This window comes from Dama dama, chromosome 27 (assembly GCF_033118175.1).
Source record: "Dama dama isolate Ldn47 chromosome 27, ASM3311817v1, whole genome shotgun sequence".
NCBI lineage: Eukaryota > Metazoa > Chordata > Mammalia > Artiodactyla > Cervidae > Dama > Dama dama.
In genome coordinates, this window is record NC_083707.1 from 6,332,501 (window position 1) to 6,346,653 (window position 14,153).

At 37.3% G+C, this 14,153-nt stretch overlaps 1 protein-coding gene across 2 annotated transcripts in view; it reads right to left on the bottom strand.

Moving 5' to 3' along the window:
* ZNF407 (zinc finger protein 407) overlaps nucleotides 1–14,153 on the bottom strand; it is a 375,101-nt gene that overhangs the window by 332,050 nt on the left and 28,898 nt on the right. For both annotated transcript variants that reach the window (XM_061131131.1, XM_061131132.1), the window contains exon 3: nucleotides 8,918–9,032. In XM_061131131.1, the coding sequence (XP_060987114.1) occupies nucleotides 8,918–9,032 (115 nt within the window). The remainder of the gene's footprint in view (nucleotides 1–8,917; nucleotides 9,033–14,153) is intronic.

Here is a 14,153-nt window from a genome sequence, read left to right on the forward strand (position 1 = left end):
CCCAACCTCTCTGTGTACCTTTATCACTGACGCTGTAAGGACACCTGATGACACCTGTATTTGACCATCTCAACACAGGAGCCATCACGACAGACACCACTGGCAGCTTCTGAAACTCGGGTCCCATAAGTTTGTCAGAGAATGTTTGAAAAATGAATGAACAAATCAATCAACTGATTAACTTTGCTGCTTAAACATGTAGCCATTATTTCCCTTGTAAAAAGGCTGGTGGCTGAAAATAGTCAGAAGTTATAAATTAAAACTAAACAGAACACCAGCAGGGTATAACAGGAGTATTTCAATCCCAGAGTCAGGAGTCCTGAGTTCCTGTCTCTATTTGTGATAAGTCTTAAGCTCTTAACCCAAATTTCTTTATCTGCTCACTAGACGGATTAGACCAGACCAAAGTGTAAATTCTGAAATCCTATGTTTTAAATAAATTTCAGTGGAGAATACTAAAACATCTTTTTAATATGTAAACACATTGCAATTTCTCAGACTAGTGCAAACTTAGGTTTAGAAGCACTGACGGGCCACAATTTAAAAAAATCATACTTATTTGCTAATATGATCATGATAATTATCAGATGTGTTAACTATGTGAGACTATTTTCACGGACTTCATTTATGACAGCACTTTTGAAACAGATTAGAAGGGAAGATCTTGCATATAGCCAGATTCTATTGGAAGAATATTCTAGCTCCCCAAAGAGCCACATGGAAAGCTGACAGTGTATTTATGATGCCAACTAACCTTCTACTGGTCCTTCAAAACAACCATCCTTTGGTCCAGTTCAACATACTCCTATGGTTCCTCAACAGTAAACAGTACTTTTAAAATTGAAGGGGAACAGCAGATGAAAATAATTTTCTAAAAATTCATATACCAAGAGAGTAGCATTGAACAGCGCTTGGAACTGCTGCTCCTTGGCACACTGACACCTAGACAAAAAAGATGCTGTATTCGCTCTTGGTAAAACGCTAAAGCCAGTGGCAGCAAGGGGAAGAAAGGAACTCCGGGGAAGAGTGAAAACAAACAGTGGGTGTGGAGATGGAACCACTGGAACAGAAACCATGTATGTGCTTGGAAATAAGAAAAGTACCTAAGAACTAGGGGCTTCCCAGGTGGCGCTAGTGGTAAAGAACCCCCTCCAATGCAGGAGATGGAAGAGATCTTCCCAGGCTCAACCCCTGAGTCGGGAAGATCCCCTGGAGAAGGCATGACAACCACTCCAGCATTCTTGCCTGGAGAATCCCATGGACAGAGGAGCCTAGAGGGCTACAGTCCGTGGGGTCACACAGAGTCGGACACGGCTGGAGCAACTGAGCACACACGCACCCAAGGACTAAGGAGTAGAACAAAGTCCATTAGTCAGCAGTGCGCATGTGCGCTTTTTTTTGAATTGACAGTTTCCTGTCCAATGCACACTGCCCGGCCAGATGAACTGTGTATGGAAACGCAATTCTAACGTCTATTTTCAACGTTACCAGTTGTACGTGGACAACTGCAGTATGACCATGTAACTGTGTGTCCTTCTAATTAGTTGGAACTATATGCTGCATAAAGTTATACGGAACCAGTATTAACCTGTTTCCATTACAATTATCCACAATCAACAGCATTCCTAATTAAAATTATGAACAATGAAATTCTCTTAAAAATAATTCCCCATGGCCGATACCCATGCCCCTTGATTCTGAAGTAGTCATTTGCTGCCTACTAGGTTCTCTGTCTCCTCCCTTCACTGCTTATTTCACAGTCCAGAAAAGCAGGAAGACAGACAGACAAGGAAAAAAAAAAAGTGATGGAAAGCAGAGGGAAAAGCCAGCACTCAGCACGGGCGCAGGGCGCAGCTCTGTGACCCGGCCCTGGCCACCTGGCCCCTGTCCTCTGTGATGCCCCCTCGGGCAGAGCTGGGGTCCCGGCAGCTCCTGAACCTGCCGTGCCCCTGGCTGAGCATCCCCAAGGCCCTGCCTAGGACGCGCTGCCCCTGGCTCCCTGACTAGCCCCCACTCACCTTCACAGCAGTGCTACCTACTGGATGAAACATCTTCTGAATCAACAACAAGATTCAGAAAAGACTGGGCCATTTCTCTGCTTGAGCTTTCTCCATCCATGTGCAGCAGGTATTGTTTTGATCTTTTCACCCTAAAAACTTACAGCACTGGCACATCCTGATGATCCATAAATATTTAATATTTCCAAAAAAAAAAAAAATTCCCCGCTTCACCCCATCTAGCCACTTAAACTCCAGGAATTTCTTGCAGTGTTCTTAATATCCCACGCTATTCCATACTTCACTACTTTTGCTCTTTTGTTCTCACTAATAAAAAATGTCCAGATTTGCCTTGTATATAAATACCCCTGCATCCTTCAAGACCCAACTCAGACCTGTGTTCTGAATGAAGCCTTTCCTGGTACTCCCCAGGAGAGCCGGGCGCCCCTCCGCTGTGGACCACTGTGCCCTGCTCAGACGTCTGCCTCCGAGTCTGGCTCCTACCAGGAGCACGTGACCACAGGGCCCTTGCACCACCTGAGCCCACTGAAGAGGGAATGCTCAAGAAGGTGCCCCATGGGAAATGAACGAATGCTTCAGTTATTACACTTCCCTCCTATCTACATTCCCAATGTCTCTCACTCAGTCTCGGACAAATCAAAGAGCAAAGTCCTGTGGGAAGTAAAGGACTTTGGGAAACACATGAACAGGAAGAGGGAGGGAGAAAACAGGCCAGTAATAATAAAAGAAAACACGGGGCAGGCGAGAAAACGAGGGGAGCAGCTGCCCTCCTGCATTTCACTCCCAGGAAATAATAAAGACTCCCCTGATTCCACAATAGGTTTTTAAAGTCACCGTGGAATGCTTTAAAATAAAAATAAAGCAAAAATTACTTAAATCACTGAGATAAGACTTTTTCACTGGAAAAGACCTTAGAGACAGAGGTCAATGTTTTCAACTATGACACCAACAAAGGACAATGTGTATTCTATTGCTATTTTCTTTTTTTTTTTTTTTTTCTATTGCTATTTTCTTACGAGTTGATCTATACTTACTGCCTTGGAATAAATCTATGACCCGACTCTTTGAGGCAAAAGTGCAAGAAAACACTCATCACAAAAGAGGAGCACAGGACACGGTCTGACACAGAAGCTCTCGCTCCCTGTGAGGAGACACAGAAGAGGGTTTCTTCTTCTTCTTCTCCATCATCCCAGCCTTGCCCTCAACACTCTCCCGGGTTCACAAAACGGCTCACTGGAAGACCTCCTACAATCATATCTGAGAAAGAGTGTGATTTATTTTAATATAATTACTGTGGTATCCCTTAGGTTTTCAAAATAAAGGTGATTTGTTTAAAAAAAAAATCCATCCATTCACTATTTAAATGGTATTTCAAGGACTTCAGCACCAGAAAAACACCCTAACAGTGTAAATGTGGTTATTCCTCACTGACAGGGAGACAATAGGCATCACATGAGGATTTTAGATTTTTCAAACTAAAGGCAAAAGTATATTAAACAAAAAGCATTAAAGTATTATAGAGATAAAACATGCAATGTGTCCTGTATAAAAAAGTACTTTAATGTTCATTTTGATTTTTAAAAAACTGAGAGATGCTACCCTTCATATTGTTACAAGTATAATGTGTGACACAATATAAAACAAATCTTTTCTGTCTCTTTTTTCTATGTCTCTTTAACCAAAACAATCAGCCAAACGAAAAGCTTATTTTCTTTGGATACATCTGTAGATATGATGGCTGTAATTAATTGTTCGGCTAAAAATGCAATTCCATGGTGCTTTTAATGATTTAGGTATACACAGCTTTAGTTCTCAAAGCAGACTAAAAATAGTGATTTTAATTTATTCCTGCTGCCTACAATTACCCACAACCATGTATTTTTAAATATTTCCAGCCTATAAAAATTACTAATTTTTGCCACTTGTGTTTATCTGCATTTAGACTTTGATTTGGATAAATTAAGCTCTCAAGTGTTCCTTGCTTTATGAAACTCTGCATGTTGTACACTTCAACACAAATAAATGACTTGTACCATTAGAGGTTTAAATAATGTAATGTACTTCATGCTCAGCCTGAAGCTGGATTCCAATGAAGTTGCTAATGCACGTAATGATTAAGTGTAACTCAAATACTAACTGTGTTGTTGAAAACATGACAGGCAATAATTTGGTCTATTATATTCTGCCATTTAATTGCCTAGTACAGACATTCTCTGACACGCTATGAAGCAATGATTTACAATTATTCAAGCTGCAAAGGTCAGAAAGTGACATTATAATCATCTACATAGAGATCCCTTCTAATGCACAAAAACTAGGTAATGCCACACGCACAAAAAAAAAAAAAAAAAGAGTTTCACTGCATTAGTAACTTTCTATTTAAGGTTTTTTAAGCCAACTGAGAATAAACAGTTCATAAGCACATTAATATACAATAGAAAATGTCTAGAATCTTTCCATGAACCAGAGATGACAGATTCTGTAAATGCTCTTATTCCCTCCTGACTAGGTAAGTACTACTCAACTGTTTAACTCCATATACAAGATTCAAGACTAGATACAGGGAACGCAGTCAGAAAATTACATAATCCCTAAATCATGGATACTGGCTTTTCATGAATAATGGCATAAAAAGTTAGGCTTCATCTCCCAGGTTTCCTGAAATCACAGGCCACTTACTAATTTTCTAATAACTCTTTTTTGTAGTAACTAGTAAGGAAAAACAAAAACCCAAGGTGATCAATTTTACCCCTCTCATTCTAATGGAAAGACAATAAAATCTTTACTCTTTTAGGGATTATTTCTGTCATACTAACATGTTCAATTTGTAACCACTCAAGCACAATGAATCAACACATAAAGAACGAGGAAAAATAAAATTATTTAAAACAACTTTTTAATATGAGAAAAGCGAAACAGAGAGAGACCAGAAAAAAGAAAGAGAAAGAGACTGAATACCAGAATGTTAAAGTAAAACACAGTGCAAGCAATTTTTAAAAATAATGTAAGTCTGGGAAAAGCAAAAAACAAAAGTGACCAGGGGCTGGAAGGAAGCAAGTACAGTTATCACACGCTAGAGAAAACAACCTAGGGAGAAAAAAATAAGTACAAATTAAAATTAGTAACTAAAACAACAGATATAACAAAAGCAAAGAAATAAAGAAAAGGCACAGCTAAAAGGAAGGAAACAGGGATCTACCATTACTACCACATAAATGACCTCCACCACGAAAAATACTTCCACTCTCAAGTCTACCATCTGTACAATGGGAGTAAGAAACATGAGGTGAACAGTCTCATGAAACTGGGATCAACAAATGAAATGCATGGCAATTAAGTACACCCTAAACCACAGCACTCCATAAACACTATTTATAATTGAGAGTACATATATACACGTGTGTGTTTGTACAAACATGGAGAAAAAGATTATCAAAATAAATTTAAATGGATGTAACAAAACATGGTTTCCATAATGATGTTCTTAAGCCACTGAGATTTGTAAGCTCTTGACTACGGAAAAATAACAAAGGTAAAGATCATGGACTTAGGAAAAATGTGTCTACCTATTTTTAAACATATGTTCCCAACAAAACTATTAACTTCTATGTAAAGGGCTTTCTGTTATTTTTTTATTTCCTCCCCCACTAAGCCCTATGTCCAACCTGGGGCACACTTTCATTTTAACTATACATCATTCATAAAATTCACCTAAATTCTATAAAATTCCTCTTGAGGTCATGCTCAGAAGTAAGAAAAACATTAAGAAACTGTAATTCAAAAACTGCTCCTCCTAAAAGTGAAAGTAGAGTGAAAGGTTTTTAAATGAGTTATCTATAACATGTTCTTAAAACAGGAAGTTCAGAGTAATACATCTTGAAACCTATACCCTGACATAAGCATGTAAACCATGGGTCAACAAAACTTAAATCCTGAGCTCTGAATCCTAGCCAGCATTAGAAATTAGACATCTCATACACTCAGCTTCTTCTGTCACATAACTTAAACCCATGATAAGCTGTAGCTAAGATTTGTCGATGAAGGGGAGAGAGATGTTAAAACTGAGCTTAAAAATTCAAAGATCAGTGTAGGTTCAAACAGTGGAAATTAAAAGTTTAAAAGGAAGTCTTTATTAAGGGAGTAGCTAATGCACAACCCTTAAATTGTCTTAGTAAAAAAAAAATATATATATATATGATACATATTTGATGAGCATCTAAAAGCTTCTTAAAGATATGAAAAAAATCACATAAATAAACTGATATATTAATTCTCAGCTCAATTCAACAAAACACACCATTTGTTGTTTTCATCAATTTCACCATAAAATATCAGGTCTTTTTGAAGAGGTTACTAAGGAAAAATAGTACAACAATGTGAGTAATAATTTCACTGTAAAAATGTGCCTGCCCCACTGTTTTCATATATTACAACTCTATCAGAACTGTTTGAAAAACCGTCTCTTTCTTACAACTCAAACAATGAAAGGATTATGGATAAAATTTTCAGACAGACACTAAGATGCTAACTACTGAAGAAAAGAAAACAGAGGGCAGGACCTCCTGTTTGTGACAAAATTAGAGAGTTAATGTTCCTGAACGATCACTTCACCTTTGAAAGCATGATTTTTTAAAAGGTAAAATTGATAGCAATTAAAGCTAATGAAGAAATGCAGCATGAGCTGCTTATGTTCAGGAACGAATGGGTCCACCGAGCATTTCTAAGATTATTCAGCCATCAATGATAATGAAGCGACATTGTCAGTGATGTGAACGTGCCAGTGCTCCCTGCTGCCACTAACCTGATAGCCAGTTCTCATTTTATTCATGTTTTTTACTTTAACTTTTAACCTACATACTGCTCTATCCCTTTGAAACACATGAAATACAGAACAACCTATGGCACTTTTTCTTTAGCACTGAAGGGTATTTCACTCACTACTGTTCTGTGTCAACTACACAGACTCAATAGGCATTCTTCGGTTTACTGAAATTCTTCAGAACTTTTAGCTTCACTGTAAAAATATCTAGCCTGTACAAATTATTGTTATGTGACTTTTAAGTCAAATTTTATGTAAAAAAATTAAGAAATATTATTTCTTGGTCAAATAAAATTCAACAACTACTGTAATTCTAAGAGATACAGTTTGGGAATCTAGATTGCTTTTTCCACAGGCACACACACACACGTAGACCTCTATGACAGCAGCATAAAACTCAATATACCTACATGTACTTACAACTCTACTTGGGAGTCTACTTGGGAATCACTGTATAAACCACAGTGCAACACGTCAGTCGTGCATTGTGAGCAATGAGCTAAGCAAGCGTGCAGTGCTCAAATCACACACCCAGAGCCAATCAGTCAGGTTTGTTTCTGACACTACATGTGTCAGAAGCTGCTCTCTAAAAGTCTCTCCTTCTCTTCCTGGGTCTTGCTAACACTAATAAAAAAGGAATGGAATCAGGTTTCTAATAACACAGTATGCAAAAACTGTTTACTTATTTCCCAAAAATGAGGAAGAAACTGATTTTTTTTTTTTTTTTTCCAACTTATAGCAAATCTTCACCACAGTCTGGGCCTTCCCCCTTGCTATAATTCACATGGTAAAAACAGAAATGAGATATCTTTTAAAATTCCAAGACCTGGAGCAATTAAAATGCACCATTTGGCACTCGACCCTTGCAGCTAAAATCAGTAGCAACAAAACTCATTCTCCCACTGATCTTCAGGGGGCTTTAGGGCAAAGGTTCATCTTCATTTACTTTAGCTCCAAGTCACTGAACCATCAACTCTGCCAATGAATAAATCACAGACCATGGTTAATAAAACTGCTTGCAAAGTTATTTGTAAAACTATCTTAAGGGTCAAAAAATGCAACTGCATCCTGGGATGAAATGTACCATCCATTAAAAAACAGAAGCTGTTTGTGACTTAAAAGGTATTTACACAGTAGTGCTAGCCAGAAGAATCTTCCACTGAAAAAAGAAACCTCATATAACATGCGCACATCGCATAATTTAATTGAATCTGAAGTGTTTTGTGAACCAACCATAAGAACCGCAGGTTTCTCAGGTTTCACATAAAGTGTTTTTATATGATGCACTTATTAATTCATTTCTCTAGCATAATAACATTAAAATATACTTATAATCAGAAGTAAGGTATTAAAAACCCAGCTCTGAATGTCCTATGATATACCATAGATGTCATGGCATTTTAAAGCCTTTTAAACATTTCTGCTAAATTAATTAGTTTTACATTAAGGCGTCTCAGTGCTTCCTATTAAATGTAAGACATTTGAGTGACAATTAAACATTGTGAATGATTCTTTAGAGGAAAGAGCCATTAACTAAAACAGAATAACAAGTTTTGAAGTAAAGTTACACAAAAACATACTTTATACACTGGTTTTTTAAGCCTCAAAAATCAGTTCTCTGAAATGAAATCTTTTCTGCTTTTTTCCTTATAGAGTATGTCCAATCGATCCAAAGAACCATTAATGCGATTAAAATTAGAGCAGTATAGCAAACGAAAAAAAGGAAAAAAAACATACATATACACTCCTAAAGCTATATTATGTATTTTTTTATGTCTTTAAATGGAATTTACAGTTCTCTCTGGCAATGTGAATGAACATCCTATAATTTAGTCAATTTACAGATTACAGGTTCAAATTGACCTTGTAGCCCATAAAATTGCTCATCTTCAGCACAGGATTAGAAGTGGGAGAAGAATGTCATAACTGTGTTTAAGGAATTTACCATAACAATGGAAAGGAGGATACGCATGCATAATTCTAGCCACTCTTACTCATATCAGTTTTGAATCCTGAAACAATGGATATCCCGCACGTGCTTCCTGGTTCACCACGGTAGAGATGGTTTCAATTTACTCACCCACAGACGTGACACTTGTATTCCCTCATCCCAAGGTGCCTTTTGACATGGTTTCTGGCATCACCAAGCTGAGCTGTTGCAAAATGGCATATCTTGCACTTGAATGGTTTTGATCCTAAGTAAATTTAACATAAAATATTATTTGAATTTGAATAACACATTACTGATAGTTTTAAAACAGGCCTATATCTTAAATCTTACTTATAGTCTAAGTACAATTTTCTGTCCCCAAAATGGAACACTTGCATACCTTTCTAACTTGAATAGACATGCGTTTCATAATTGTTCCACCAATAACACTTTAAAATGTTTCAATGAGTATTTCTAACTTTCAACAACATTTCTAAAATTTAAAGTCAAAAGTGATGCACTTGAGCAGTACTAAGTACTAACAGATAAGATGAGCTAAATAATTTCAAATATTTTTCTTACAATTCACAAAAATAGCTTTTAAAGTCACTCAACATTTTAAATGGAACATTTTTAAAACATAAATGCTTATAGAGTATCTGATACTTTTTAAAATATATTTATTATCAAATAAATTTCTCAGTGGCCACATCCTGGTTCCCTCATATTTCTGCGACTTTGAATTTATTCACACTAATAATGGTATTTCAGATTTTTTTCCTGACATTTATCCCAAATTATTCCTTATATTACTTTTAATAGCACACAGTATAAGAATATATAGTGGATAAGTTATTTGCTTTTATGATCATTTTAGAGTCAAAAATTTGTGATGATTCAACAAATCAGAAGAACTGACATTTTAGCTATTATTGACTTCAAGAATAAGTATTTCAACATAAAAGGCACAGTAACAACATTCTTTTTTTATTTCATAAAGGAATAAGATTAACCCATACTCAAACATGAGGAGATAAAATTATTTCAGAGTCCACAAACTTATTGTCAGTAATAGGTAGATTCTACCTGGCAAATAGGTACTAATAGATCACCAGTACCCATATTAACAAGAAGCAACTCTCTCAAAGTGTAACATGAATACATCATTTTCTATTTCTAACCTTTAAATCCTCAAATAAATAAATCAAAATCATCTTTTAAAAAATCAGTTTAAAACTGTTATAATGTTTCCAAATTTTTCATAGCATATATAGTACGTACTTGGTGAAGTACCTCTTATAATATAGTCAGACAGAATGTGAAATATGTGGACTTTAATAAATACACAAAAAGAGCTCAAATAAAAAAATGCAATAAATCATTTTTGATCAATGGAACTTGATGCAATGCCCTTGGGAAAAGAAATCCTCCCAGAATACTTTGTTGAAACTGAAGCACTCAGTAAAAAATTTTAGAGTCTTAAATTTCAATTTAATTCCCAAAAGCTGACAAAAAAAAGTGAAGCATTTAATTTTAATCTTCTAACAGAAATAAAAAAGTCAACAGTACTAAGCACAGTCAGACAAGGTTGAATATTTCACAGTTCAATGACAATGAAGCCAGATCTCTTAATACTTCCATTTCTACTCTGAGAAGTAGATGTAAAATATATTTAGCACCTGAATGGTTATATCTAGTCAGCTTTATATGTTTAAATGTCAAAAGCAGGTTGAGACTGCAGCTTACAGCAATCCCATTCTATCAGTCACATTAGAAACTACAGTTTATTTAAATGATTCTGAAGAAACGAAGCCTATCACTACTCGGAAACATTTCCTCTAGACAGGGAACTCTATAAAGGGGCTTGTGAAAGAACGGGGTGAGAAGAATCAATTACCTGCACTTTAAATTACACTGCATTAAAGGTAAGGTAATTAGGAAATTATTCATCAACAAGAACACCAGGGCTCTAAACAATAAGATAAAGCTCTCTCAACACGTGTGTTACAATTTTGGTGAAAGGATTCAAAGTTATCTTGTGATTCAGGCCCTCTAGTTCCGCCCCAGGAGTGCGGACATAGACCTCCGGTATCTGCAACGTAAGGCACGTGGCTCCCTGGTGGAGGCTGCCTTTCCTTCGGATTTCAGCCATCACTGCTGGTGCACTGACAACACCTACATAAGTCACCTTGCTGACTGTTTTCATGCAGAAATCACGGAGGCCCTAACTACTTTTTGTATCTAATGCACAAAGGAGATGTATTAACATCTCCTTTCTGTGCCATGAAAATTCTAATACTGGAGACTAGAGGTCACATTTTCCTGTACAAGAAAACAAGAAATATTCCCACTTTTTCCCTAACTGATGGTGTTTCCATTTTTAAATTTGCCAGGCCTATCCCAACACGAATCCAGGCATAGTATTTATCAGGAAAAATTTGTAAAACCTCATATTTTAAAAGTTTGTCTTAGGGGTTCCCTGGGGAAGACACTAAAAAAAATCTGCCTGCAATGCAAGAGACCCAGGTTCAACCCCTGGGTCAGGAAGATCCCCTGGAGGAGGAAATGGCAGCCCACTCCAGTATTCATGCCTGGAGAATCCCACGGACAGAGGAGCCTGGTAGACTGCAGTCCATGGGGTCCCAAAGAGTCAGATACAACTGAGTGACTAACACTTTCACTTTCACACTTTAGGCATACTGACATTATTTGATATTTATTAGAAATAAATAAATTATTATTTATTATTAAACAGTCCCATTCCTTAATTTTTGTTTTTGTTTTCTTTATTTCTTAAAATTTGAAAAAAAAAAATTCATAAATAAATAAATAATAAATAAAATTTGGTCTGTGAGGTTTTTCTGAAAGGGATAAATGAAGAGGCTCTCCAGGCTTCTGGCACCTTCTTACAATTCTACCTAAAGAAGTTCCCACCCCCCCCAAAAAAACAGAAGAATTCCCAAGACGTTAAAAACTAAGCCTCTCCTCAGGCCTGCACTGGCCTTCCTCAACGTCAGTCACGGCCAACCCCTATGCACACGCGGACGTGACACTTGAAAAATCACAGGAAGACTAGGTCTTAGAGAGTCAAGATGGATTCAACCCCCCACCTAAAGCTTCTCCACTCCACAACCTTCCCGACACTGAACACTTCACCCGTCCTCCTGCTTATTCCTGCATTCAACAAACAGCAGTGAGCGCCGCCGCACGGACATGCAGGTGAAGCCGCGAGAACTGCGCCCCGGCCGGCCTGCGCTGGACGTGGGCACGCGGAGTCCCCCTGAGCGCCTCTGCCCACGCTGACCCGGCTGCCACACCGTCGTACCAGCCCTGACATGAGAACCTTCCAGCGAAGCCACCCGCTCCCCGTCTTCCCACATGAAGACCGTGCCAATGGCACCCGAGAGCGGCTTGGAACACAAAGCAAGGGCTTCGGACAGCCTTCGGCCTGATGAGCTCCGGTGCGCGGAACTAAAGCTCCGGCTGCACCAGCAAGCTCTGGGGAGTCTTCTCCCCACAGTCCTTGATGACCAAAACTCATTTATTTCTGCTAGTGCTGCTTTTATCGTGTTAAGGATGGGAAGAAAAGGTTACATAAAACATATAGTAAATCACAAAATATGAAAACAGCGATTGGAAGAATAAGCCCTCTTCCAGTCAGTCATTAATAACCATCCCTCAGTGACTATCTCATGGATATAAGCAAAGAATCAGAGAGGCAATTCATTCTAAAATGCCCCCCGGGGCGGGGGGGGGGGCGGGGGGGGGGGGGGGTGTTGGATTAAAACTTGGAGAGCAACCTCCCCCCAAAAAATGACTTGCAAAATTGAAATGCGGGCTGACATTGGGTACTCAGAAACACTTATTTTGGTGCCTCAGAACACAATAAAAATGTTCCTGCTGATAAGCCCAACACCAGTTGTTTAAAAGTATGCTAACTTTTACTAAATGTTACAATCAATGATGTAACTTATATAAGTAGGGTTACTTTGTCACATATTGATAGTTACCTCACTTTCACATCCACATTAACTTGATTTTAAATGCAATTAATACATATAGTCAAGGAAGACTAATGGACTACATTCTGCACTTAACCTGGTGGACATTTTCAAATGGCACAAGTGACCAGTGCAAACCTATTTTGCATTGTAAACGACTAAATAAATCTTAATGGATTAAGAATGATCAGCTATCAACACACAAGGGAAATTAAGTGCTGAAATGCCTACATTGATTATTTTAAATTATTAGCCTTACTCTGTTCTTGAATTTGTATGCTTTTAGTGAGCTTTAACACATTTACAAGACTTATTGACTATAATTACAAGAGAATTCAAGTAATGGACACATCAATTATGAACAACATGTCTTGACCAGACAGTTGCATAAAGAATTCTAAAAAGAGCTCCATTAGCATCTTCCTCTTACTTTTATTCAGTTTTATCTGCCTTAAGAGGGCATGCTAAGAAAGTACCTATTTTCTGTACATGTGAACGAGCCTAGTTTCTAAAAACCATATCATTTCAGGAACTGAGCAATAACGCAACACCGACAGAGATGATAATGATGCCAACAAATAACTGTATTTGAAATTACCCCCCAGCAGTGGCTGTACTGCCTGAGAAGAGCTGAGATCGACAGTAGTGTGTCTGTTTACTGAGATCAATCTTCTGCTGGTGGCCCTGTTACTTCTGTCAGTGAAAAACTTTTATCTATCTTTAATCACCCTCAACTATTAATAACGTTTCATACTCTTCTTTCTGCCTCCTTATAACCATGCACTAAGTTTCAAAAACTGCATGAATCTAAAGTATAGCTTTAATAATAAGCCATTATTTAAAAGTACAGTAAAATAAACCTTACAGTTTTAATGAAAATATGTTCATTGAAATGTGAATTTATTATTCAAATCCACTCATAAATTCAACCATGGAGACAGAACTTGTCTAAGCAGAGCACAATGATTTAGAAAAGCTGTCTATTTAAAATAAAGAATGTATGGCAGGTTTATAGAAACAGTGCAGTGAATTTTTACATAAATTTAGAATAGTGGCTTATGTATTTTCCACAAAAAAAAAAGTTTCAAAAAGAAAATTTCTACCTAAAAATTGAACATTAAAATGCAACACTCCAGACAGCACAGAAACTAAATCAAGTGCTACCTCCATGAAAACCAAATCCCCAGGACATATTAACTTTGAAAAGTGTTGACTAATTTTGATCTTTGAGAGCAGAATCCTGTTGCCTGGGAGTTACACTTTGGGATATAAACTATCTGGCAATGGATACATCTAAATCCCTAAAACTGTAAGGAAATATTCATACTTCATTTTTCAAAAGCCATTTAATAGGTCCTCTGAAACCCAAAGTGCCACTGAACAGA